Raw genomic sequence first — 27,448 nt, forward strand, 5'->3', positions numbered from 1 at the left:
AATGTCTGAGCCAGGGGACAAGCTCAGGCCAGTCACCTTGTCCAGTCTAACTAATGTTAGTTGAATGGATGCTGCATTCCGGAAGGCAGGTGCCCTGGCTTTTCAGCTAAGGAGACTGGGCTGAGTGAGTGGCTGGTGATTTGGACAAGGCCATGCAGGTATGTGGCCTCCAGGGCCTCTGGGCTGGGGTCCAGGGATCAGGATCCATGGCCCATCTAAGGGGACCTTGATGTAGCCCTCCTTTTTTGTTTATTTATTTATTTTTTTGAGATGGAGTCTCACTCTGTCACCCAGGCTGGAGTGCAGTGGCGTGATCTCGGCTCACTGCAACCTCCGCCTCCTGGGTTCAAGTGATTCTCCTGCCTCATCCTCCTGAGTAGCTGGAATTACAGGTGTGTGCCACGACTCCTGGCTAATTTTTGTATTTTTAGTAGAGGCAGAGTTTCGCCATGTTGGCCAGGCTGGTCTCGAACTCCTGACCTCAAGTGATCCGCCCACCTTGGCCTCCCAAAGTGCTGGGATTACAGGCCTGAGCCACTGCATCCTGCCTGCATCCCTCCTCTTAAGTTTGTTCTGGAAAGTGATGGCCTGGGGAGGGCAGGCAGGCAGGTGCTCTCTCCAGCTCTGCTTCCTGATCCTTCCTGCTCAACCCCTCCCCAGCAGCAGTTGGGCCTGAGAGTGCACTGGGTCTCCACAGAAGACCCATCCACTGGCCTGAGCCAAATGGCAGGAGGCCGCAGGCTGAGGCTGGCCACAGGCTGTTGGGGGCTCATGGCCAGCCCTGGAAGAAGACACCCTGCCTCTGGCAGAGGGAGCTGTGGTACCTGGGGAGGCTGAGTGGGAAGCAGGGTCCCCAGGGAGGCTGTGGCACTCGCCTGGTCTCAAGAATATCGTCTGGAAAATCAGCAAGGCGAAAATGGCTTTATTCCCTCTTAGCTTGTCTTAATTAATTAATTGAGCAAACATTTCTTAAGCACCTACTACTCTGTGCCAGGCACTAGGCTAAGTGAAGAGAGGATGCAGAGACAGGCCAGCTGGATCTTGCCCTCTGGGAACAAAGACTTGTTGAGAAAGGCAGGGAGGTCTTTGCACTAACTCTAGAAATCTGAAACTGTTCTAAAACAATTGCCAGCAGGCAGGTGGGAAACGGCTCTGAGCAAAGATTTGCCCCAGGATATGATACATCTGTGCCAGAGGGGCCCATTCGGTGAAGGCGGGACCCAGGAACCTGGAAAGGGAGTCAGAAGGCCCAGGCATCTTGCCAGCGTTCCTGTGGCTGGAAGCATGGCATTTTCCAGTTCTTGCAGCCTCAGAAGATGACCCTGGACACCTGGAAACATTGTACAGGGTCAGTGTGAACACCTGGCTGGTGTGCAGAGCTGCTTGGCCCTGGGTGTCACTACAGATTGGATCAAGGTCAATGTCTGAGGCTACACTCTCTCTTTTCCTCCTTCTTTCTTTCTTTTCTGGTTTGTTTGCCATTTACTATTTTTTAAAAGCAACTTTTAAATTTTAGAACAGTTTAAGATTTATAGAGTTAGTGCAGAGACTTCCCTTCTTTTCTCAACACTCAGCACCTCTCCTACGTTGATGCAGTGCTAGCTGCTGTTTCTCCCCCTGCACCTTGCCTTCCCCCAGGAAGCCTCCTTCCTGCTGTGGCCCCAGGAGCCTCCTCTGCTCTCCCCACATAACATCCATCTCTGCCACTCGGTGGGCCTCTCTTGGCAGGCACTGGCTGGCCTATTTACCCATCTCCTTATGCACAGCGGTGCCTCTATGAGCAAAGCTCCTTTTAGTCAAGTCTGCCTACACAGCACGGGGGATGAGGGCTGGCTCACACGGAGGGGTGCTGGGCACTGGACAAGCCTTTTGGGAGGTGGTCAGGGCTCAGGCCTGGACCCCTGGGTGGGTGCTGTCCTGCTGGCCTCCCCCGTGTGCAGCTGAGTCTGGGCTGCAGGTGGGAATGCAGAGGATGGAGCATAGGAAGTAAGGGCGAGAAAGGGAGGCATTCACACGCCAGAGTGGAGCCTGTGCTATGGGATCCTCTGCGAACAGTGGCAATGGTGGCAGGGAACCTGGATGCCCTCACACTTGTTACCCTTAATGTTCCCCATGACCTGAAGGTGGCCATGATTTGCTCCTTTTTGATGGGGAAACTAAGGTTCAAGAAGGTTAGACACTACTGGCCCAAGGTCACACAGATAAAAATTGGCAAAGGTAGGATTCAACCTTGTCTGACCCCCTTAGATGTCCCCAGGACCACTCCCTTTGTCAAAGCACATAGAAAGCATGTCCAACAGGCCAACATCCCAAGACCGCTGTACTCCACTCTAGGCAGAATCTGGCCTTGCAGTCTTGGTGCCATGCACACAGCAGGTGCTCAAACTATGTGAGGATGGAAGAGGCCTTCCTAGACAAAGCCCCTCTCTCCTGAGCCTCGCCCCACCCTGCTTTCTGCCAGGCAGATGCACCCCGAAGTTGGGCAGCCAGTCATTTCTCTCCTAGGTATGTGTCAGTGTGGCCCTGAGCCAGACAGAGCAGGAGGTGAGAGGGGGAAGCTGGAGTGCAGGGGTCAGGGCTCCAGGGAGGCTGTCTGTGGTGGGCATACTTGCGGGGTCTGCCCCCTTCTACCTTGTTGGAACTGTCCATCCTACAACAACCCTAGTCAAGGGTGGACCTAGGCAGCCCCTTTGTACCATGTCATCCTGGCACCAGAGCAGACTGGACCAGGGTTGGACACCTGGGCCGAGAGGACTTGGCTGGGCTTAGCAATTCACATTCTCTCTTCCAGGAATTGTGATGAGCTGAGGGGCTGGGTCAGCTGCGAGGGGCTGAGCTGCAGGGATAGAAAGAGGTGAGTCCTGGCTGGGACCAGGGTAAGCCAAAGCCACATGCGGAGGAAGAAAAGCCCCGAGAATGGCAGAGCAAGGCGGAGACAGGAACAATGCAGCCTGAGGGACGGGAGGGAGAGGCCTGGGCTTCTGCCTGCTGGCCTTTGACATTAGCTGTGTGGCACTGTTTCCTTTCAGAAGTCCCCTATACTTGCTCTGGTCCAAAGGGGCACTGTGCCCTGTCTATGCCCCAGCCACTCCAGACGGAGGGCCCCAGTCCCCAAGCACTGCGTCCCAGGGGTCCCCAGCATAGTGAGCAGTGCAGGGCCATTCCTGTTGAATCCCTGTGGCTCACTGGGCGGGGTGGTGTCCATTCAACAGTCGGGGACACCGAAGCCTGGAAACATTGGGTGTGTTGCCCGCAGTTGCAACTCCTGAGCTGGACCTGGGACCCCAGCCTCTTGATTCCGGGCCTGCTGCTTCCCCTCCACCCACACTGCCTCTCTGAGCCCATCTCTTGCTAGGTGGCTGGGTGACCTTGCGGTTAGAAGGCAGCATGTAAAATAAAGTGTCCAGTACAAGGCCTGGCATGTGGAGGGTCTCACAAAGTGGGAGCTCTTATTAACACATACATGTTTCTTTCTTTTTCTTTTTTTTTTTTCAAGACAGAGTTTTTGCACTGTTGCCCAGACTGGAGTGCAATGGCGCGATCTCAGCTCACTGCAACCTCTGCCTCTTGGATTCAAGCAATTCCCCTGCCTCAGCCTCCAGAGTAGCTGGGATTACAGGTGCCCACTACCATGCCTGGCTAATTTTTGTATTTTTAGTAGAGACAGGGTTTCACCGTGTGGGCCAGGCTGGTCACGAACTCCTGACCTCATGTGATCCACCCATCTTGGCCTCCCAAAATGCTGGGATTACAAGTGTGAGCCAGAGCACCCAGTCCTTTTTTTTTTTTTTGAGATGGATTCTCGCTTTTTCGCCCAGGCTGGTGGTACGATCTTGGCTCACTGTAACCTCCAGCTCACTGCAACCTCTGCCTCCTGGGTTCAAGCAATTCTCGGGCCTCAGCCTCCCAAGTAGTTGGGATTACACACCCAGCTAATTTTTTGTATTTTTTAGTAGAGATGGGGTTTCACCATGTTGACCAGGCTGTTCTTGAACTCCTGACCTCAAGAGATCCGCCCGCCTCGGCTTCCCAAAGTGCTGGGATTACAGGCATGAGCCACCGTGTCTGGCCCACATACATGTTTCTAAGTCCAGCTCTGTGTTGCCATTCACCACTCAGAAGCCTTCCTTAGTCCCCCCAGTCCACACAATACAGTCTGGCGGTTTCCTGGCCAGCAAGTGGACTCTCCATCCACCACCTGATTCTGCCCTACTGGCCTGCCCTCTCCTGACTCCCTCACCATTTCTGGTCCCATCTGTCCCATGCCTCCCCTCTGAGCACTTCCACTGCTGCAGAGTCACTGGAGTCGCTGCTGCCCTGACTTCCCTCCCTCATCTCTTCTGGCCTCCAACGAAAGCCCCAGGGCTGCCTCCTCCTTTCGCTATCTCCCTGGAGAATGGCATCTTCTGCCCTTACCACCATCTGCCAGGTATTAGGTTTTGCGTGGAGATGGCCCCTCTCCTACTGGCCTGCCTTGCCCAGTGCCCACAGTGGAAAACTAGCAGATCCATGAAGCTAGTCTTGATGAATGGGTTGGGTGTGGTGGGGGGAGCTTGGGGCGTGTGTGGCCCCATCTCCATCTTCTGCTCCTCACTCTCCATTCTGGTCATGGCCCAGACAGCTCTGGGCTGGCAGGGAATTTGGAAGCAGATGCCAGGAGATGTGAAAGGAGGCTTTTCTTAGGCTCAGCACCCTCCCCAGGGCTCAGGAGCTCAGATGGTGTAGGTTGGCATAGTGCCCAGGAAGAGAGGGACTCCAGGCAACAGGGACTTCAGCCTGGAGGCAGCTGCTGGGACCTTCTCTCCTTCGGAGCCAGCCTGCAGACATGGGGTCCCCACCCCCAACATTCACATGTGTCTGCGCACTCCTACACACACACACACACACACACACACACACACACACACACACACACACACACACTCCAACACCCAGCCTCTCCCCTACTGTGGCCTCTGGGCACGCCTTTGCCCACCATCCCGATAGGTTACAGGGTGGACAGACCCAGGGAAGGGGGACATCTGCACAAAGGGATAGGCAGCACCTCACAGGACCTGGCCTCTGGGCCTCCCACTCCTCCCACTGTTCTCACAAGCTCCAGGCCCTTAGGGATCTAAAGAAGCCACTGAATTCAGCCTCCCCTGCTCTCCAGCCAAGGGGACACAGACTCTTCTAGGAGGCTAAGATTCCATTACTCTCCATAGAAACATACTCACTCAACCCTGTACCCTATAGGAAATGCTCTTTCTGCAGAATGAAGTGAACAAGGCTTTGGCTGCTTGACTCAGTCTGTCCTCCATGGAGACAGCAAACAGCTGTCCCCATCCTTGGGGACACTGCCCTTTACATGGAGACAGGGAGGCAGCTGCCCACCCCAGCCTGTTTCTGAGACCTGACTTGCCCTGGGCTTGCTGCTGTCTTCTGACCTCTGATTTTCCAGCCTTTTCAGTGGCCTCGGCCACCCTGAAGCCCTCCAGCTTCTCTGTTTGCACCCACTGTTCACAGTGCAACATTGGCAAGAGATCAGCCAGGCCAGGGTATAAGAGGAGAGTGACTTCCTGGATCCTGTGATCTATAGAGGCTGCCTGTTTATGCACTGGTGTCCTGAGCTTGCTTTTTATGGTGCCAAGAGCTCCAAGCTGGGCAGCCTCCCCAGGACCCAGGCAGTCTCCCCAGGACCCAGCTCCCCCCAGCTGCAACTTACAGTGCTACCCTGCTCCCTCCCCTCAGCCCCGATATGGAATCTGGGCAAGCTGGCTTTCCCTGCACTTGACTTTATTCGAATGATTAAATGCCTCTGTCACTGATCCTCCTCTCCAATTCAAAACAATACTAGCTAACATTTATAGAGCACTTACTACGTGCCAGGCACTGCTCTAAGCGAGCTAATATATGTACGTTGTGTAATCTTCAAACGACCCTATTGGTATGTATTATTATTATCACCATTTGAAGATGCAGGAACCGAGCCACAGAGAGGTCAAGCAGTTGCTCAAGATCACACAGCAAGTAAATGCAGAGCTAGGTTCTCCCTCATACTGTCTCCCCTATACTGTCTCCCTTCACCCCAGGCAGCCTGGATTAGGGTTCAGCCAAACAGAAGATGTGGAGGGCAGGTCTCAGGGCTGGTGGGAAAGGGAGAAATGGGAGAGGAGCCTTCCAGACCGGGAGTCACTCCTCTAGGGAGAAAGACGTGCCTTGGAGGGGACTTAGTGGCAGAGTGCAGGGCAGCATGTTTATATGGGAGTTAATCACGCTGTTCCTTGATGTCTGTGCACCAGTTCAGTTTATTGCACACTTCAGAGTGTTTTCACGGTGAGTAAGGCAATGTCACTTTCATTCATCCCGCTGAGAAATGAGGAGACGATGCTGGGACAGGTGAGGTGACTCGGTCAAGGTTAGGCAACACATGTATCAGCTTCATGACAGAGACGTGGTAATTTCCCAGGGGTCTTCTGCTGCCAGCCCACCTGCTTGCCACAGGCTGGACACTGGGCTTCAGTGCAGCAAGAACCCCCCTGGAGCCAGTCAGTGAGGGGCTGGTTAGCTCTGGCACTCAGGGCGGGACCGTGAGGGAGGGGGCACATTTTGCCCTGCTCCATTACTGGCCCAAATTGGCACAGGCACCTGGGAAGGGCAGCCGGCCAGCCACGTGCCAGTGTTACTTTAAAAATAAACCAGGGGAGAATGAGACAAAAATAACCCCGGGGATATGTGGGGAGCTAATTACTACTGCAGCCCCCTGTCAGGCTTTCGGGAGAGCGGCTGGACCTCCGTGGTGTCTGGGTGTTGGGTCTGCTCTATTCATCTCTCCCAGCTGAGAATCGGGTGCCAGGCCCTCCCAGAGAAGCTGGGAGCAGCAGGGCCTCTGAATCCCAAGTCCTTAGAATCCCAAGGGTCAGAGCTGGAGGCTGCTACAGACATCCCAGACAGCCTCCTTTTTCCCAGAGACCAGGGTAGGGAAGGGGAGCCAGGCTGGGCAGGCCCCTATCTCCTGCCAGGGCTTCCCTCTTCTCCCCTATACTGTCTCTGGGCCTTCCACGTGACTTCCCACTGGAGTCACCTGGCTCCAAAAGGGTCTTTGAGTTCCCAAGCCCCTCCCCTCTTCTCTGAAGCCTGTGTGGTAGTGGCGGCAGGCACCGGTGGGTGTTGCCGGCTACCTCTCCCTATTTAGGACTTGGGCCCACTGCTCTTCATCTGCACCCTTCTCGAGAAGCACCGAGGCCCTTCTTGACCCATCAGGGTAAGGAGGCACGGCCCGGCCAGCTCGCTCCTGGCTGCCTCTGGAGGCATCGATGGACTGTGCGCTTGCATCTCATCTCTGGGCCTCTGTGCTGAGCCCAGCTAGGCCCAAAGAGCCCCAAGCTCTTTCCCAAAGAGCAGTCGGGGGACAGGGGCCACACTTCTGTCTCGCAGGCCCAGGTTCCCTGCAAAGCTCTTGATTACTCTTCAGCCCCCCACCCTTGGCAGAGGGTGCGGGAACATCTTGCAAGGACAGGGTGGGAGGGACATGGGGCCCAGCTGAGGACACAGCAGAGGACAGACGTGCAGGATCAAAGAGAAAAAGCAGAGCTTTCCCGGAGGAGGGAGGCAGAGGCCAAGACGGCTGGAAGCTGACAGAAATGATCAAAGGACAAGGATGGATGAGGTGGGAGGGAATGTGGAAGGCGGCGGCAGGGTAAGACAGGCGGAGCTCGTGGGGCTGGGGTGAGGGACTGCTGAGGAAAAGCGGGGGCTTTGGAGTCAGACAGGCCCGGACTCGGCTTCCTGGCAGTAGCCCTGCGCCCATTTCCTTGCTGGGCCTCAGGCCTCATTTGCTTGAGGGATATAAGGCTAACTCCCTCGTGGGTCTCTGCAGGGGGAGGGTGTGAAGCATTTACGGAAAGACCTGAAAATAGGGCGAGCTGTAGTATAGTTGCTCTTTCCCTGCCTCTCCTGGAATCTGGCCTCACTGTTCCACCTCTGGCCGACTCCCACCACCCTCCCCTTCCCTCGCTTCTGGAGCGAGCTGTTGAATGTTGCACTGCTTTCACGGCCGATGTCTCCGGTGACCGCCATGCTGCAGATCTACTGGTGGTTTCCATTCTATTTGACCTCTCAGCAGTGGCCAGCTTGGTTGACTGTTCCCTCTTTAGAAACACTCCCCCTGGCCTCTGGGCCACCACAGTGCCCAGGTCTCCTTCCCGTCTCCTGGCAGGCTCCCTTCCTTGCTTGACCTCCCAGTACTGGAGGAAGGGCTGGGCGCTCTGCTCTTCTTGCCAGCTCTACCCGCTTCCCAGCTGATCTCATCTGGCACATGACTTTCAATATTATTTCTATCTGATAACTCCTGAGTTGATATCTCAGCTTTGACTTCTCCCTCAAGCTGCAGACTTATCTGTCTAACTGCCTTCATGGATTTGAAATGAGCATCTCAAAATTAAGCTGGGTATCCAAAACAGAAGTCTTGAGTCTCTACCAAACCTGCTACTCTCTGGGTGTTCTTTTCCATCTAGTAAATGCACATCCTCCACCTGGTTGCTCACATCAAAAACTGAGGACCATTGTCGATTGTTCTCTTTCCCCAACTCCTACAGCTCTCTCCCCCAACATATGTATCGTACCCCTCAGCCAGTGCTGTCTCCTCTGCCTCTCAAACATAGCTCAATCCACCCACGAGCTCTGTCTCCACCGCCACCACCCTGGTCCAGTCCGCCACCATCCTCTCTTTGGAGGGGTTGACCTGTGGGTGGCCTGGTGACCTGTGGCCTGGCAGTCTCCCTGCTTTTCCTTTGCACTGCCACCATCCGATCTTTGCAGAGCAGCTAGAGTGCTCTTATAAAAATTCAAGTCATGTCACATCACAACCCATTTAGACCCTTCCAGTGACTTCTATCATTCTTAAAAATCCAAACTCTTTCATTTTTATTTTTTATTTTTGAGACGGAGTTTTTGCTCTTGTTGTCTAGGCTGGAGTACAATGGCGTGATCTCGGCTCACTGCAACCTCCGCCTCCCAGGTTCAAGAGCTTCTCATGCCTCAGCCTCCCGAGTAGCTGGGATTACAGGCACATGCCACAATGCCTGGCTAATTTTTTTGTATTTCTTTTAGTAGAGACAGGGTTTCACCATGTTGGCCAGGCTGGTCTCGAACTCCTGACCTCAGGTGATCCTCCTGCCTCAGCCTCTCAAAGTGCTGGGATTACAGGTGTGAGCCACTGCGCCCAGTCAAAAATCCAAACTCTTGACCATGGTCTCCATGGCCCTGCAGGGTCCAGCCCTTATAGATTTCTGCCTCTTCTCCCCACTTCACTCAGCATGCCACAGCCACACTGCTCCTGTTCCTCAACCCACCCGGCACTGGCCTGCTTGAGGCCTTTGCATCTGCTCTTCCCCTGCCCAGAAGTCTGTTCTCCCACCTCTGCCTTCTACAGGCCCCTCCTGGAAGGCAGCTCTCCCTCTCACTCTCATCCCCTGGTTTTCTTGTCTTGCTGGCACTTATTACCATTGAGATGATGTTGTTTATTTTTTACAACATAATTTAGTTTGTTGACTCTCTACTTCCTCTAAAATGGCCCCATGAGAACAGGGGCTGCTCTTTTTCCCTGCTGAGTCCCTGGGGCCTAGAATGGGGCCTGACACAGGGAAGATGCTCAGAGAGGCCGAGTGGGTGGAGGAATGACTGCGTGGGTGCCTGAGGGGAGTGGAAAGAGTCGGGGGCCTGAGTTCAAGGACTGCTTTGTCACTGGACTGCTGTGTAGTGGGGGCACGCCATTGCCCATCTCCCCTGCACCCTGCCTTGGGTCTCATCCCCTCATCTGGAAGAGAGAAGGGTTGGGCTGCATCAGTGGTTCTCAAAGAATCCGAAGCATCTGCAGGACTCTGGGAATTGCCCGAATGCTATCTGCTGTCTGCCCAAGCCTCTACTCTGCAGGTGCGGACCATCAGCAGCACCCTGAACTCACCCCATCCTGGCCAAAGTTTGAGTACGTGACTGTGTAGGCTCTGCAGCAGGGAATCACACCAGGCCGCAAAACATTCTGAGTGATCAAACCACAGTGGGGACCCCTAGGGCTAAGCCCTGACCCTGAGAAGATCCAGCAGGTCACTGGTCAAGGTGAGATGTTAAAGGCTGGTGCATGAGCGGAACACAGCTCCCGGTACCCTGGCAGCCTTGGAGCAAGCCCAGGGCCTGGATGGCAGGACTGGCCGCCAGTACACTCATCCTGGGCTGGCTGGGCTGCAACAAAGCTGTGTCTGCAGCCTCGCTCCTGGCCACTCCCTGTCAGAAGGCAGTGGCTGGGATCAGCCTGCCCTCAGCACCAGTTCTCCCTCCCGCACTCCATTCCAGGGACTACTGTGGGAGCCGTGAGCAGCTGACCCTGTCCGGGTGGGAGGCTCCTGCATTCCAGCAGCCCCAGGGGCTGGGGCAGTGGACTTGCTGTGCTGATAAGCAGGACCTCGGCCACACTCAAAAATGCTCTCTTTCCAGCAAGGGGTGACTTGGAGGTCCTTGACAGAGCTCTATTCTTGGGACTGGACACAGAGGAAGTCCCTCCAGGGCTCGGACAGCATGGGGTGAAGTGGGGACAAGAGCGGAATCCTGGGTAGCATGCTTCTCGGGAGGGCTGGAGGGGAGGCCAGGGCAGGTGCAACAGAGATGGCCCCAACTGGAAGGGCTTTAGATGCCACCAGCCCAGTCCCTCACAGACAAGGCCAGGGACAGGTATGACTCGCCCCAGGTTTCACAGCCAGGTGGGAGCAGAGGAGCAGTGGAGGAGGCTGGATCCCCTCTTTCCTTGGCCCAGTCACAGCTCCAAGAAAGGATGCGACGCCTGCCTCTACGAGTTCACTGGCCCACCCCCTGGAAGCAGGCAGGGGACAGCAGGGCCTCTTTGGAGCCCAGGCAGATGAGTGCTCGGGACTCCAGGGCACTTAGCTGGGCACGGCATGCAAGAGGAGGGCTGCCCACTGAGTTTGGTTCCAGGTTTTCTCTCTCTGGCCCCTCCTGGAGGTGGACCAAGGACAAGAGGGGTCCCTGCTCCAGAGGCCCAGGAAGCCCTGGAGGGTCTTACTCTGCCTGACCCTCACGGTGGAAAATCCATGACTCAGAGTCACGCTGAAGAAGGGGGCACCCTGGCTCAGCCTGGCCCCAACCCCAGATTTGTTCCCAGTGGAGGGGGCCTCCCCTGGGTTGACCCCCTTCCCTGGGGTTGTTTGAGAGCAGGCAGTGAGAGCTAAAGCAATGAAGCGAAAGACAGACCTGTCCCCAGGACCCCAGGACCCCAGGACCCCAGGACCCCTACTGAGGCCCTCTCCAGCTCCTCCTCTGGAGGGAGGGGAAACGACCTTTTCCGGGGGCCACCCACTGACTCCTGATGTCTTGGCCACCTGGCTCACCCCGGGAGCTTTGGCTTGAGGATGAGCAAAGATCTTCCTCAGCCACCTTTGCATGTTTCTGAGACGCCAAGGACAGCCAGAAAGAAAATTCTAGCAGCTGGTGAGTGGCCCAGCCTCCCAAGTATGGAATACAGATCCCAACAAGCTCTCTTCTCCATCATCCCCGATCCAGGCTGCAGATTCCAGTCACCTGGGGGGGGGTCCTTCAGACTTGAAGCCTCCTGGGCTTACCTCAGCCCTAATGAATTCACTCCCATGGGCAGGGTCCTCACACCCATGATTCTGGCTCCAGCAACTGCTGCTACTGGGGCAACCTCCCTACTCAGCACACAAGGGCCGTCTGACCTGCCCCCCACCCCCCTACCTCCATACCAGGGAGCAGGTGAGTTGCCCAAGTCATCCTCATCAAGGCCCCCTCTCCGCTCAGTGGCCACTCTTAAGAACTGTCACTCTGTCCCTATTCTGGTCTCAGATTCCCATCCTGTTCAGTGGGATGGTGTGGACAAAGGCCAGGAACCAAGGCCATTTTGTGACAACTGCCCGTGCCCCCAACGCTGCTTTTTTGCCCCTCATAGGCCAACATAACCCTCTGTGACATCTCTAACATCCCTACTACAGGAATGACCTATTTTCTGCCACTGTCAAGGGGGCAAGGGCACTTGTGGTTGGGGTGGGTGGGGGAGAAGCTCGGTGTTAAGGTTGGGAAGTCTGGACTGGACTCTGGCTTCTGCATTCACTGACCCTCAATTGCAGGAAGTGACCTTATCTCTCAAGTCCAGTTTCTTTGTTGGCAAAGTAGGAATAATGATGCCTATACCTTGGGGTTGATATGAGGCTCAGAAGAGACACTCGATGATCGAGTGCTTAACATATCCCTGTTCTGCCATTTGCCAGCTGCATGACTTTGGACACATCCTCTGACCCCCCGAGCCTCAGTGTTCTCATCTGTAAAATGGGTATAATAATCCTGTCTCCAGGCCACATGCAGTGGCTCACACCTGTAATCCCAGAACTTTGGGAGGCTGAGATGGGAGGATCACCCAGGAGTTTGAGATCAGCCTGGGCAACATAGAAAGACCCTGTCTCTACTTAAAATTTAAAAATTAGCTGGGTGTGGTGGCACATGTCTGTGATTCCAGCTACTTGGGAGGCTGAGGTGGGAGGATCATTTGAGCCAGGGAGGTCGAGGCTGCAGTGAACCATGATTGTGGCTGCCCTCCAGCCTGGGAGACACAGTGAGACCCTGCCTCCAAAAAAAAAAGAAAGAAAGAAAATAGTGCCTCACTCCTAGGGCAGCCATGAGGATTGGATGAGGTAATGCCTGTAAAGGGCTCAGTCCAGAGTAACCTCCTGATGAATGCCAACCTTAGTTCATGACTCTGGTAACAGAGGAAGGCTCCCTGAGGAGTGGCTGCTCCATGTTGGGCGTAAGATCTGCGTGGAACAGCCCAGGGCAGATCCATCTGTTGCGCTGATCGGAGGTTTGCTTTGCCTGGAACTGTCTGTACCGTGCCTGCCCCGAAAGCCCCAGGGAATCTCCTCTGCACCGGCAGGGGGACTAGACCTCGTCCTGGAGGAGCGGGCCTGCCCTTGTCTGAGTGCCTGTGTAGATCTCTCCAGGCTGCCCCACTGGGGCCTGACAGTTCAGTTCCCTGGAGAAAGCCCTGGATGGTCCTATGGCTGGAGGGCTGGAATGTGACTCTCAGGATGTTTCCAAGATGGTTATTTCTGAATCGGAGTTGTGGTTAGGAGAGGCCCTGCGCATTCCTGATGAGGGACACTGAGTCCATGCCAAGCCTCGGAGCCCGGAGCAGAAATCAAGGAGGGTACACTTGGGATCCAGAAATTCGGACTTGTGGGAGGGTGTGTGGGAGAGAAAAGGGGTCTGAGAGCAGGGGCCTGGGGTTGTCCATGCAGAAGCTATGCACTCAGTGTTGGATGACAGCATCATCTTCAGCTCAGCACTGTCCCGGTGCTCCTGCAAGCCGTCAGTAAAACTGTGCTTGGTGTGAGCTCCAGAGTGGACCTTTGGTCCAGAAAAGGAAATGGGGTAGGGGAGTCAAAAACTCCCTGGGGGCTGACTGAGGGCTGCTGGGTGAGCAGGGTGGGTGAGAATTGAGGCAATCAGGATTCAGGTCACCATTACCCTTGGGTTCAACGGGAATCACAGGGCACCCACTGCTTCAACTGGGGTCATGGGGGAATTCACTGGTCAGGACTCAGGCAGGGGCACATAGATCGGGCCTATCCTCTGTCTTCCAGTGCTTGTCCACTCAAGTCCACCCACCAGAGTCCAGAGCCCTCCAGGGTCTGCTCACGAGTACCTTTCCTTGGGCACGCTCATGCCCTGGCATGTGTCATGCTCACCCCAGAAAGCTCTGGCTGCTGATCTTCACCTCCTGAAGTCCTCACTCATTGTTCAAGCCTGCCCCTGGACACCTTCTCAGACCCCTCTTTGGGTCACTTTACTTGGATTTAGCATGTGCACCATGCAACTTGTGCTTTTCAGGATTCCACTAGACCCAAGGCTCCTTGGGGAAGGCTCTAGGTCTTAGTTTTTCATTCTCTTGATGCCTCACATAGTGCCTGGCACACAGGAGATCTCGGGACATCTCAAATGATCTTTGATTAACTGAACTGAAAGGAAGGCTGAAGCCAATTTGATTTGGAAGGGGACCCAGAGGGCCTGAGGGCCCCAAGGACACTCCTGAGTCCCACTCTGGGTGTTCAAACTCTCCAGGATGCCCCTTTGAAGATCAATAAATCAAAGCATCTCAGGGTTGGGAAGAATCTTAAAAGCCATTTATTGTGACCCTTAGCGGGATATATGGGTGTTGTGATGGTCTTTTTGATGTGTCATCTTGGCTAGACTAAAGCCCCTAGTTGTTCAATCCAACACCAATCTAGGATTGCTGTGAAGACATTCTGTAGATGTGATTAAAGTCCATAATTGGTTGTCTTTAAGTTTGGGAGATTATCCTACATAATCTGGGTGGGCCTAATACAATCAGTTGAAAGCCATAAGAGTAGAGCTGAAGCTCCCTCGAAGAAGAAATTCTGCCTGTGGACAGCAGTTTTAGCACATACTGAAGAGAGCTCCGGCCTGCCCTTCTTTTTTTTGAGACAAGAGTCTCACTCTGTCACCCAGGTTGGAGTGCAGTAGTACAATCTTGGCTCACTGCAACCTCTGCCTCCCAGGTTCAAGCAATTCTCCTGCCTCAGCCTCCTGAGTAGCTGGGATTACAGGTGCCCACCACCATGCCTGGCTAATTTTTGTATTTTTAGTAGCAACAGGATTTCACCATGTTGGCCAGGCTGGTCTTGAACTCCCAACCTCAAGTGATCCACCCGCCTTTGACTGCCAAAATGCTGGGACTACAGACATGAGCCATCACGCCCGACCCAGCCTGCCCTTATTGATGGCCTGCCATATGGATCTCAAATTTGCCAAGCCAGCCCCTACCAGCCTATATGCCAATTCCTTGCAACACCTCTTAATATGTATCTCCTACCAGTTCTGCTTTTGTGGTGGAACCCTGGCTGATACAAGTGGCTTTTGCAGTACGTCCATCCAGTGTCTGCTTGTATATTTCCTGTGATGGGAAGCTCACTACCTCTTGAGGCAGTGCAATTCATCTTTGGTCAGCTTCAATTTTAACAAGTTCTGCTTTACAGTGAACTAAATCAAGTCTTTCTATGAACTTTACCCACTGCTGCTGGTTCAACCCCTTGGACACACTCAGAACAAGATTGGACCTTTCACCTCACCATAGCCCGGCAGGTATTTGAAGTTGGGATTCATGGTGTCCATGCCCGCCCTACCAAGTGTCCCTCATTTGGCCTGCTGCTCCCCTCCTCTGACAGTCCCCCAGGTTGTTGATGTCCCTTTTAAAGTTTGCATACACACATGGCCCAAAGAAAACAGGTCTTGTGCTACTATCTGCATTCCACAATGTAGCCTGCAGCAGGGCGAGCGTCTGGTAGCACTCTCTCTCATTCTCTCTCTCTCTCTGTCATGTGAGGATGTGAGGACACAGTAAGAAGATGGCTATCTGTAAGCCAGGAAGCCAGCTCTCGCAGCCACTGGATCCACACGCACTGGGGCCTACTCGAGGGGGGAGGGTGGAAGGAGGGAGAGGATCAGGAAAAATAACGAATGGGTCCTAGGCTTAGTACCTCGGTGATGAAATAATCTGTACAACAACCCCCCCCCCCATGTCACAGGTTTACCTACATAACAAACCTGAATGTGTATCCCTGAACTTAAAATAAAAGTTTTTATTGATTGATTGATTGATTGAGACAGGGTCTCTCTCTCTTGCCCAGGCTGGAGTGCAGTGGCGCTTTCTTGGCTAGCTGCAACCTCCGCCTCCCGGGTTCAAGTGATTCTCCCGCCCCAGCTCCCTGAATAGCTAGGACTACAGGCATGCGCCACCACGCCTCACTAATTTTTGTATTTTTAGTAGAGATAGGGTTTCACCATGTTGGCCAGGCTGGTCTCAGACTTTTGACCTCAAGTGATCCCCTGCCTTGGCCTCCAAAGTACTGGGATCACAGGCGTGAGCTATCGCACCGGGCAAAATAAAAGTTTTTAAAAAATGTGTGTTGTTCAAGCCCCCGGTCTACAGTAATTTGTGATAGCAGCCCAAACTAAGGGAGGCTGATGCTATGAGGGAGGAGCCAGTTTCCCGCTCTGATGTTTAATCTCTGGGGTACTGGTTTTCCATTGATCTAAGGTGCCTTCCTGGCAGACAGGGGAGGAAATGGCAACAACTGAGGACCAGTGGTCCCCTGCTCCCCAGCCTCCTCATGGGGCAAGCCATTCTCCACTTCTCTCCTCCCTTTCCAACCACATTCTCCACTTCCCTTTCTTCTACCTCATGGTGCCAGCTACAGCACATGGCTCCACCCAGGCTCTGTAGCTGGCTCCTATGGGGCAAGACACAGCATTGCTCCAGCCTCAGGAAAGGGGCCACAGCCCCTGGGCCCTCAGCTCTGACATTTTACCACCAGATTCCCAAGGTCTTTTCCAGCTGCAGACGTTCTTTTTCTTAAAACTGTGGTCCACACACCTCATGGCTATTCCCAGATGTCAGGTCTCCAGGTTCTTTAGAGCCTTGCTACTCAAAATGTGGACAATGGATCTGATCCACAGTATCAGTGTCCCTTGGGGGCTTTTTGGAAATGCAGAATCTCAGGCTCTGCCCCAGACCTGCTGATTCAGAATCTGCATTTACACCAGATCAACCAGGTTACTCCCTGCACATTACAGTTTGAGAAGTATTGACTTAGAGAACTCTGCATTGCTGAGCTGGCCTCCTCTGTTCCCTCTGTGGACTGCTTCCTCTATACAGATGGGAGGACTGAGGTACACCAGGGAAGTGTCTGCTCCTTCCATGATCACAGAGCCAGCAAAGAGACAGAGAGAGTGAGAGAGAGACAGAGAGAGATATGATGATGATGATGGTGATGATGATGATGATGATGATGATGATGATGGTGATGATGATGATGAAGAGGAAGAAGCAGAAGCAGCAACAGCAAACAATTTGTCTAAGACCTCTCTAGCATGAAGGCCAGCCTCCTGCCCCACACTCCTGGCAGCAACATGGCCCCTTCACTAAGGGATCTTTGCTGTGTCACTGGAGGAAGCGGGGGTAGTAAGGAACTTGCTTTTGTGAAGGGTGAGGATGGGATGTCAGGCCCAGCCAGAGAGGCCACCAGCCCAGGAGAACTGGAGCTGCAGCTCCAGGCCACAGTTGAGGCTGGCTCTAGTAAATGGGAAAGTGAAGCTGTGACTTGTGGCAGTAGCTTGGGGATGCTGGCTTCAGCTGAGGGGAAGGTCTCTGGGAGCCACCTGGGAGCTGCTGTAGCATGGGCAGTTTCTGGACAATGAGAGAACGTGGACAGACAGGGAAGCAGTGGCATCAGCTGGGCGGTTGACTGCTCTTTGTGCTGCCACGAAAGACATTTGTCATGTGGCTCTCTGAGGACCAGAGGCTGGCGGAGGGGTCAGGAAACAGGGCTCTATGCCCAGCTCCGATGATAGCTGTAAGCATCACCCTTTTCCAGCCTGAATTTTAGTCTCCAAACTGTGAACTGAGACGATTGGAGCTAAAATTCTGTTCTCTCTTTGGGCTAAATGCTCTATCCGTAGTTCTGAGGGCAAGAGACCCTGAAGCTGAGCCCACAACTGAGTACCCTGCATAGACCCTGGTACCCATCTGCCACCGCTAGCTGTGTTCACATAGAAGGAATCGCAGAGGCTCCATGGGGAGTGGGGGTTGCATGACTCCATGAAGAAATACTCCCTACAGACCTGGGTGCAAGTCCTGGTGCTGTCATTTTATATTTGTAGGGTCCTGCCCAGATTTCTGAACCTCTCTGAGCGTCCTTTTCCTTGACTGTGCAGGATGATGCCGCCTGCCGTCCTCGAGCAGTGTGGAGATTCTGGTGACAGGAAATGTTGTGGACAGCACCCGGCCTGTTACAGACACTTGTCCATTCCCTGTGTCCAAGGTGGAGAGGGAGTGGAGGAGGAAGTGTCCGTGCTGGGTCTCCACTGAGCTTGGCCTAGACCCACAGTGGTCTCAGTTAGAGCCTGGTCTCCACTTGCTTGCGGCTGACTGCAGGGAAATCATTTCTACATTTTTTTTAAATTACAAAATCAACTCACAGATTCACCGTTTGTGCAGCCAGCTGAAAGCTGTTTATAGTGGTGATTTGCACTACATTCATCTGTGCTTGTTTATGTTTGCTTTGAAAATACTTATTGTGTTTGTCCTGTCCCCACTGTGGCCAGGCGTGTGTCTTCTATTTTTGTCCTGTTCTCACCCCCACTCTCTCCGTGCCTCCAGCCCCTAACGGTAATGCGTGGAAATGGGACCTGCAGACAGGAGGCATGGCAGAGTCAGAAAGATCTCTGGCCAAACACGCTCTGTAGTTTCTCCTACCACCGTGTACCTTTCTCCTTGGCTGGCTTTCTTTCTTTCTTTCTTTCTCTTTCTTTTCTTTTTTTTTTTCTGAGACTGAGTCTTGCTGTGTTGCCCAGGCTGGGGTGCAGTGGCACGATCTTGGCTCACTGCAACCTCTGCCTCCCAGGTTTAAGTGATTCTCCTGCCTGAGCCTCCTGCGTAGCCGGGATCACAGGCGCGTGCTACCACACCTGGCTAATTTTTGTATTTTTAGTAGAGGCAGGGTTTCACCATTGTTGGCCAGGCTGGTCTCGAACTCCTGACCTCACGCGATCTGCCCACCTCGGCTTCCCAAAGTGCTGTGATTACAGGCGTGAGCCACCACACCCAGCCCCTGGCTAGCTTTCTGCAAGGTCTGCCCACCTCAGCCTCCCAAAGTGCTGGGATTACAGGTATGAGCCACCACGCCCAGCCCCTTGCTAGCTTTCTGCTCTGAGGAGGAGCAGGAGCCTGGACAGTTAAGGAGACACCAGGCATGGCTGAGGAGTGGGGAGATGGGGGTGGGGAGTGGGATTGGGAAGATAAGGGGAAAGGGTGTGGCAATCTCCTGGCCCTCAGCCTCACTGTTCCCACCTATTAGGAAGCAGCAGAGGTAGCCGTGGGCATGGTAACCCTTGGGAGACAGAGCAGTTCCTTGGTAAGGCAAGTGATAATACACAAACAATAGTATTAATAACAATAATAATGGCAAATTATTAAGTGCCTTCTCTGTACCAGGCACTTTCTTTTTATGATCCCATTTAATCCTGGCAGGCACATATTATTATCCCCACTTTGTAAATGACAAAACAAGCTCAGAGAGATTAGATAATGTGTCCAAGGACATACAGCTAGTGGCGGCAGGGGAATGGGGGTAGGGTGGATTGAGATGAACCCAGGCACTCCAGCTTCCAAGTCAGTGCCTATGTTCCTCCGCTGCCCTGCAGTAATTGTGGGGTCGAAGCATGCCCATGGGCTAGCCTGTGGGCAGGAAGGAAATGCCGACTGAGGTGGGTGCCGGGACTTTCCTAGGCTGGGCTACCCTTCCTTCACCTTGGAAAGTCGAAAGAGGCCTCGAACAATGGAGTGATGAGCTGCCAGAGGCCTGAGTGCTAAGAGAGATGGTGGGGTGTGGGGGACAGGCTGGAGGATGCAGAGAATGCTAGTGTGGGCACCGGAAGGCCTGGCTTCTAATCAGGGTCATACTCTCAACTCCCTGTGTGAGTGTGGACAAGCTGCTCACCTCTCTGGGTGTTTGGAAGATTGCTAATGTCTCCTTCTCTTATTTTAGGACCTCTGGGATTTTGGGGGTGGCAGATCACATCTGTACTTTCCTTCTTGAAAAGGTGTAAAAAGTATAGGTTTCTTCATGAATCACCTGCTTGAGTTCACAGTCTAAGGGTTCTCAGGCCATGTGGTGGGCGACGGGAGGTGGTGCTCAGCTGAGCAAGGCTGGAAGCTGGGGAAAGAGCAGAACAGAAGGTTTTCTGCCCCAGCCCCATCAGCAAATCAATCACCTGGTCTCTTTGTTGTTGCCTTAGAGCCAAAAAGATTCCCAGGACCTGCAGTGGGAGAATGGGCACCTGCGAGCCCATGGCAGGTGCCCATGGCGGGTGCTGGGCACAGCTGTGACAAGTCATCTGGTTTGGTCAGGGGCCAGGGTGTGGGAAGCAGCAGGCCTGACTGGAGTGTGCTGGAGCAGGAGGCCCCGTGCTTCTGGGGAGGGCTTTGCTGGGGAAAAGGCAAGCCTTGGCTTCTAGGTTCCCTAGGCTGGAGTGCAATGGTGCGATCTCGGCTCACTGCAGCCTCCACCTTCTGGGTTCAAAGTGATTCTCATGCCTCAGCCTCCTGAGTAGCTGGGACTATAGGCATGAACCACCATGCCTGGCTAATTTTTGTATTTTTAGTAGAGACTGGGTTTTGCCATGTTGTCCAGGCTGGTCTTGACCTCCTGGCCTCAAGTGATCTGTCTGCTTCCGCCTCCACCTCCCAAAGTGCTGGGATTACCGGTGTCAGCCACTGCACCCAGCATGGAATGGGCTCTTGAAATGGAGAAAGAATTCGTGAAAAATTCAGGGCAGGAGAGTCAGGGAGGTCCAATCGAATCTGGGCAAGTGCCGTGCTTTCAAGTCCTGAGGCCATGGGGGAGTCATCTACCCTCAGAGCCTCAGGTTCCTCAGCTGAAAAATGGGGGTAATAATGCCCATCTAGAGAGGTTGGTGAGAGAATTAAATAAGGGAGTACAAATGAAGCGTCTAGTATAGAGCCTGCCACAAAGTAAATAATAAATGTTGGTTGCCATTGTTATGGTTGTTGCTGCTGCTGTTGTTAATAAAAATAATAAATAAGTATCCTGAACAAGTAGAAGGAGTAGGGGACTGGGGGTAAGGTTTTTGCTACCCTCTGACTGTGTGTGATTTCTGTCACCTCTCTGACTCCTTATCTGTAAGAGCAGGGGGTGGTACCAGCTGATCTCCGAAGCCCCTTCCTGCTCTGACAGCCTCTGGGCTATGAATAGATGAGGCTTGGGCCCTGGAGGAGTTTAATGACTCAACAGCTAAAGTGGTTAAGACTTCCTAAGAAATGACTTTCTATTACTGTTGGGTGAACTTAGGGCACCAGCAAAGGAAGGGTTTCCTGGCTGGGAGACCAGGGATAGGGAGCTGGAGGAATCCTTCCAGCCAGTGGAGACGGTGACTAACCAGGTGAATGACTAAGAAAGAACCTGCTGACCTCCAACCAATCAGGGCTGCCCATGAGCACCCTGTGAGCTGGCATCACTAACCACGGCTTGGCTGTGTCAGGCCTGGCTGGGTTTGAGCTTCATAGCATATGGAGGCAAAGGAAGCAGCCAAAAGACCAGCAGGGAAAGAGCACTGGGCTTGGAGTCAGAAGACCCAGCTTCCCACTCTGACTCTGCTGCTTACCAGCTGGGTGACTGGGGGAGCCGCTTCCCTTCCCTGAGCCTTCATGCCTTCATCCATGCAACAGAGCTAACAATACCTGCCCAGCAACTTCGCCAAGTCGTGAAGACTGAGAATCATGACATGCGATGCAAGTGCATTGTGATCACTAAGGTACCAAATGATGGGAGGTGCTGTCATTATTCCATCCCAATGGGACACCCGGTATCTCAGAATGAGACTCATTCATGTATTCAAAGAGGTCAGGTGAACACAGGCTGCTGCCCTTGGGTTTGGGGCCATTATCAGCCTAACTTAGGGCCCCTTCCAACCACCTGATCACAGCCCAAATAGGTTTTTCTTAGAGAAGAGCCCCTGTGGACAGCTTCCAGCAAGGTGGCATAGCTGCAGTGGAAGGCAACACAAAGCCAGGATGGTCAGGTGGGGCAGGGAGGGAGCAGTGCCAGGCTGGGGCCCCCACAGAACCAGGGTGGTGGTCTGATGTTGTCTTTCCTCTTGCCCAGCACTTTATAAATAATCACCAGAACCGCACTCTGTCTGCCTCTCCCCCCATGGCTTTAGCACCTCTCTTGGTGAGGACTGCAAGCACTTTGGGAAACGGCAGGGGTGGAGGGAAGGATGCTGCCCTTTCATTTCTGCACACCTTAAACCCATCAACAGCATTCTGTGTGTGCTCACAGCCTCTGGGTACTATGCTGGCACTTGGAGCACAGAGACAGGAACTGCAGGGCCTGCCCACATGGAGGTTAAGTACAGTGTGGTCAAAGAGACAAAACACTTCACCTATAATGTAAATAACCATTCAAAACAGCCAACAGTGTGTCACCCAGATCATCCTCACAGTGAGACCTGCAGTTGTCCAGAGCAGTGGATTGGGAGGCTTTGAGGAGGAGGTGGGATTTAAGCTGGACCTGGAAGGTTAGCATGGACAAGATAAATAGAAGGTAGAGCCAGGTGCAGTGGCTCACGCCTGTAATCCCAGCACTTTGGGAGGCCCAGGTGAGAGGATCGCTTGAGGCCAGGGGTTTGAGGTTGTGCTGAACTATGATTACACCACTGCATTCCAGCCTGGGTGAGACAGAGTGAGACTCTTTCTCTCAAAAAAAGAAAAAAGAAAAGAAAAAGGGTAGAGAAAAAGGCATGCCAGACAGGCATACTTAAGGTATTTTCAGAGGACAGGTTGGCAGCTATCGAGAGGGATCACATAAGTAAGAAGTGAGACATGAAGTCAGACATAGAGGTTGGAGCCAGGTATGGAGATCCTCAAAATTTGAGAGAAGGAGCATAGACCAGATTCCATGGACAGTGGAGAGCCACTGAGGGATTCCAAGAAGGGAATTGGTTTGGTGACAGCTGAGTTTTTCTTTCTGGCAGCATTGTCCAGGGGAGCATGCCTTGTTGTGGGGTAGGCAGGGAGGTCAGTTGGGAGGTTACTATGAAGCTGGCGACCATGGGCCTGAGAAGGAAAGGGGACACGCGCGAAGGCTTGATGTGTGGAAAAGAGGGAGAAAGAGAGTCCGAGGATGTTCAGTCTGATTTTTCTGATTCTCCAGACGCTAAACAGCTACTGAAACCCTGGCAAATAGTAGTGGGGTGTGAGAGTGGAAGAGACTGCAGACCAAATCTGGGCTGGTCTTTTTCAGGAAGCGGGCTCCTCTTTGGGCAGACCTAAGTCTCATCATCCTTTCCTAAACTCACAGGATCAGTAGGACCCAGAGGTGCCCCAGCTGGGCCACATCCACTCCCAGGGCCCTTTCCTCCCTCTTCCAAGAGAAGAATCCAGAAACGACACAGCATAGCTCCCCATGGTCCCCAGGGAGCCGTAGATTCTTGGAACAGCGTCCTGCAGTGGATCGACCGCAGGAAGAGCGTCTAGTCCTGCCTTTTGCTCCCTCAGACCCTGTTGACTCCCAGGAAAACAATGCCATCTTCATGGGCTGTGCTAAGTGGCAACGAACCCCTGGGAGTCTGACCAAGGCAGGGAAGGGGACTAGGGAGAGGAGAGGGAACAGTAAAGACAGAAGAAACTGCTTCTGGAGGCATCTCAATGGGCTTTGGGGGAAGGTGGGGTTCATCTCAGAATCCAAGCACGTCAGGGCTGGGGAGGAGCTCTTGAGATCATTTTGGCCACCCCTCCTCGTCTGGAGGTGAGCCTGAGACCCAGGCAGGGGAAGGGACTTGCCCAAGGTCATATAGCATGGTAGTGATGGAGTTGGGCTGGAATCGTAGGGTGTTGGGGACAGGTAAGGTGTTACTCCCGTCTGGACAGTTTTGAATAGCACCACCGAGGGCCTGGCTAGAGATTCCTTTCCTGGGCAACGTTTGTTCTCTCTCTCTCTCTCTCTCTCTCTCTCTCTCTCTCTGTCTGTCTCTGTGTGTGTGTGTGTGTGTGCCCGCCCTGTGTGTACCCTGTGAGTGCCTGTGTATCTGTGTGCGTGTGTGCCTATGCCTGTGTTGTCTAACAGTCTGGGTGTACGTGTGGCCTCCTACATGGTGATCTGCTCTGGCTTGGAAAGAAGAACTGGGGTCATTCCTGTGAGGTGACTGTTTTGCTGGGACAGCAGAGAAGAAGGCTGACAAGGCCAGATCTGGCTTCCCGCACCAGTTCTGCCGCTCTGAGAAAATCACAGGCACTGACTGGTGGTGACCAAACTCCTGGAGCTGAAACACGCAGACACACGTACACTCACAGCCGCCGTTATAGGGTGGCCCCGAGTGCCCCGAAGTGCCGCATTCCGGCATCCTCATGCCTCCCCGGAGCCCAGCAGGTGTAGACCTGCTAGGCTGTGGAAGCCGATCCGCAGGGATACGGAGCAGTGGCGCGCTCCCGCCGCTCACACTCAGCGCCCTGTTCCAGGGCCTGGCCCGGCCACACCCCTCCTGCCCGAGCCTCCGCCGGTCGTCCCTGCCCCTCTCACACACTTCGGAGTCCCTGGGGGCCTATGCAACATGGCAGGGCCAAGTTAGAGCTGGCCCGGCCGGAGAGTCAGGTCCGGAGCCAGGAATCGACGCCTCCCCGAGTTCCGTCCCCGCGGAGCACACACGCCAGGCTGAACTCGGGTTTCTGCGAGCGCAGGGTTCCGCGCCCAGCCCCTCTCGGGGGAGCCCCCGCCCCTGGCCCCAGCCGGCCCCGGACGACTCCCGGAGCCCCGCGCCCAGTCCTGGGTTCCCGCTCCCCGCCCGGCGAGCCGTTACCGATGGTGGTGATGACGGTGATGGCGAAGTAGAAGGAGCCGGCGAAGCGCCACTGCACGCCGGCCTTGTGCGGCTTGAGGCGCAGCACGACGCGCTCCAGCTCCTCGTAGCCGCCCTGGCTGAGGTTGTAGCGCGCCCGCAGCTCCTGCTGCCGCAGCTCCAGCCGCTGCCGCTCGATCAGCTCGGGCTCCGACTCCAGCGCGTCGAAGACCGCGGCGCCCACCAGCAGGTAGGTGAAGGTGCACACGATGAGCGCCAGCGTGCGCACGTTCTGCCGCTTCATCGTCCCGCCCGGGCCGCTGCCGGCCCCCCGGCGCCCCCGGCCCGCGCCTCGGCCCCAGCCGCCGCTGCTACTGCCCCGGAGGCGGCCTGGGGCATGGCTGCGCTCGCCGCTCTCCGCGCCGGGCACCCGCTCCGCGCCCGGGGCCGCCGCCGCCGCCGCCGCCGCCGCGGAGCTGTCCCTTCAGCACCACCCACCGCCCTCCTCCGCCCGGCCCCGCGCCCGCCCCCCGCCCCCCGCCCGCAGGCCGCCTCCTCCCGCCAGCCCTCCCGCCCAGCCAAATAAGGACTGGGGAGACGCGCCGAGGAGGGAGGAGGGGGGCTGGCGGAGGGGACGGGAGGGGCGGCCGCGGGAGAGCCCGGGCAGGACAGAGAGAGAGAAAGAGAGAGAGAGAGAGCCCGGGAGACAGAGAAAACTAGACAGCGAAACGCTGATAACTACGGAGAATGGGAGAAAGGCAGTGTAGGACTGAGGGAAGGGGGCTGTGTGACAGAGGAGGAGATAAAATCAGAGGTGCACTCAGACAGAAAAAGAAGAGAGGCGGGCAGAAAAATACAGAGCAAAAGATGGAAACAGAGAGAGCAACAGACTGAGACAGAGAGGCCTGGATTGCTGGAGATAAACTAATGACAGAGAAACAGACAGGAAGGCAAGGAAGGCAGAGCGAGCCCCTCCCCACCCCACCCTCCATCCTCATCACAGCATATTGCAGCCAGGAGGCACTTGGGGCCTCGCTGTCCTGCCCTTATCCTATGGATGAGGAAATGGAGGCCCAGAGAGGTCAAGTGACACGCATGGGCATGCAGTGATTTCGTGACAGCACTGGGACTCAGCCAAGCGTTCCTTCCTCCCAGGCCACACTCCTTCCTCCCTTGGGCCAGACTCTGGCTGTCTTGGAAGCAGGCAGGGCCCAGCTGTGGACCTGGGCACACATGAGCTGACACCCAAGGGAAAGCCCTGTTCTCAGGCAATGTGTGCCTTCCCAGGTCAGCACAGTTCTTGGAACTGGCTGAGAAGGCACAGGCTGGGAGTCTAGGCCTCCTGCTTCGCTCCCAGGGGCTTCTAGGCTGTCCCGACTCCCATGGTTCCTGTCCTGCACCCGTGCACCAGGCTGGGCACAGGCTGAGCTGCCAGAGATAGCACCTGCCACCACCTTAGGGCATCCCAGCAGAACCGGGATCTAGCTGGAATTGGGCAGGTGGGGCCCAGAGCAGGAGGCTCACTGGCAGACTGTGGGAACTGGGGCAGGAGAGGGGGTCCCTATGCCTCAGTTTCTTCATTTGTCAATATGGTGGCTATGGTGGTGAGGTGGGAAGGGCAGTGGAAACTCAGGCATTACTGACCCTCTCAGAGCCTTGTTTCCTTATCTTTTCAACGAGGTGTCATAGCAGATGATCCCATAGGCCTTGCCCAGCTCCAAACAACTCCAGACTTGGATGGGCTGAGTGAGCAGAATGATTGGAATGCAAATCTCAGTGCCAAGGAGGGTTAAAAAGTCCTTCACAGGACCCTGGCATGGGCCACGCAGAGAGACAGGGAAGAGACACCAAGGCCCCTGACTGAGAGCAGACTCAGGAGGCAGTCAGCCAGAAGCTGGAGCACTATCTACGCACAGGCTGGGCTGACCTGTCACTGCCGGACACTACACTCCTCCAAAGACACCCCAGAAGTGCCACCAACCCCTTCATTCCTTCAACAAGTATTTATTAAGCATCTGTTGTGTGTCAGGGATTCATCATCTCTGGTCCTCACCACAATCCTGAAAGGTAGGTGTGGTCATGCCTATTTTATAGATGGGGAAACTGAGGCTAAAGGCAACATAGAGAATCAGTAAATTTCACTCAGCTGGGAAGAAGCTTCAGTCTGTCTGCCTCTTAAGCCCATGCTCTTTGCCATGACTCCTTGAGTCTCTCTTTTTTTTTCAATTTGTAAAGTGGAATAGATAATAATATTAGCTCTACCCACATCTTGAACCATTTGTTTTGAGAGATCAAAGAAGAACACATGTGTGCACATCAGATGATATGAGGCTCTCTAATGACTTCAGAGCCCGATGGGAGGGTCCTACATTTATAGCACCATGTTCCCCCTCCCCCTTCAAGGGAAGATCTTTGTTTCTTTGCAGGCACAGAATTTCTGGTCTTGTCCTCTGACCAGCAACTCAGCCTATTGCAGGCTTTTCCCCTTTGCATCTTCTGGCTCCCTGGAAGGAAAGTACTGCCTTTCCCAGCTTCTCAGAGGTGAAGGTACAAGTTAGGTTCTATGTATTTCTGATGTATTGGCTCCTGGCGACAGTCACCCCAGAAGCCAATTCCCCCAAAGCCTGTCTAGATGAGCAAGAGGGTTGCTAGACCAGGTTTTCAAGGTGAAAAGGCTGTGTCCAGGTTCTGCTTGCTTGTGACTGCCAGGCCAGACAGCTGTACCGATGAAAGGTGATATTATGAGCGAAAGAGCTTTGGAAAAGGGAAGAAGCTGTCTTTAGGGGCAGGGCATATATTATTAATCATGATGAAGCTTTTTCTCTGAGCACTTCAATACTGAAAGGACCTTTAGAGATCATTTAGCCCAACCTTCTTGTGTTACATATGAGGAAACTGAGGCCCAGAGAGTAGGAAGAGTGTTGTCCAAGGTCACACAGTGAGTGAGGGGGGAACAGGACTCATGTTCCAAGGCTGGTACTTTCTTGTTGCACCTGTTACGTGTGGGACCAGGGCACCT

The 27,448-nt window shown here is 54.3% G+C and overlaps 1 protein-coding gene across 1 annotated transcript in view; it reads right to left on the minus strand.

Moving 5' to 3' along the window:
• Positions 1 to 24,887, minus strand: part of KCNK3 (potassium two pore domain channel subfamily K member 3) — a 40,898-nt gene extending 16,011 nt beyond the window's left edge. Inside the window, exon 1 of the mRNA XM_002812204.4 lies at positions 24,451 to 24,887. Within this exon, the coding sequence (XP_002812250.1) occupies positions 24,451 to 24,733 (283 nt within the window). The 5' untranslated portion in view covers positions 24,734 to 24,887. The remainder of the gene's footprint in view (positions 1 to 24,450) is intronic.
• Positions 24,888 to 27,448: the final 2,561 nt, after the last annotated feature.

This window comes from Pongo abelii, chromosome 12, assembly GCF_028885655.2.
Source record: "Pongo abelii isolate AG06213 chromosome 12, NHGRI_mPonAbe1-v2.0_pri, whole genome shotgun sequence".
Lineage (NCBI taxonomy): Eukaryota > Metazoa > Chordata > Mammalia > Primates > Hominidae > Pongo > Pongo abelii.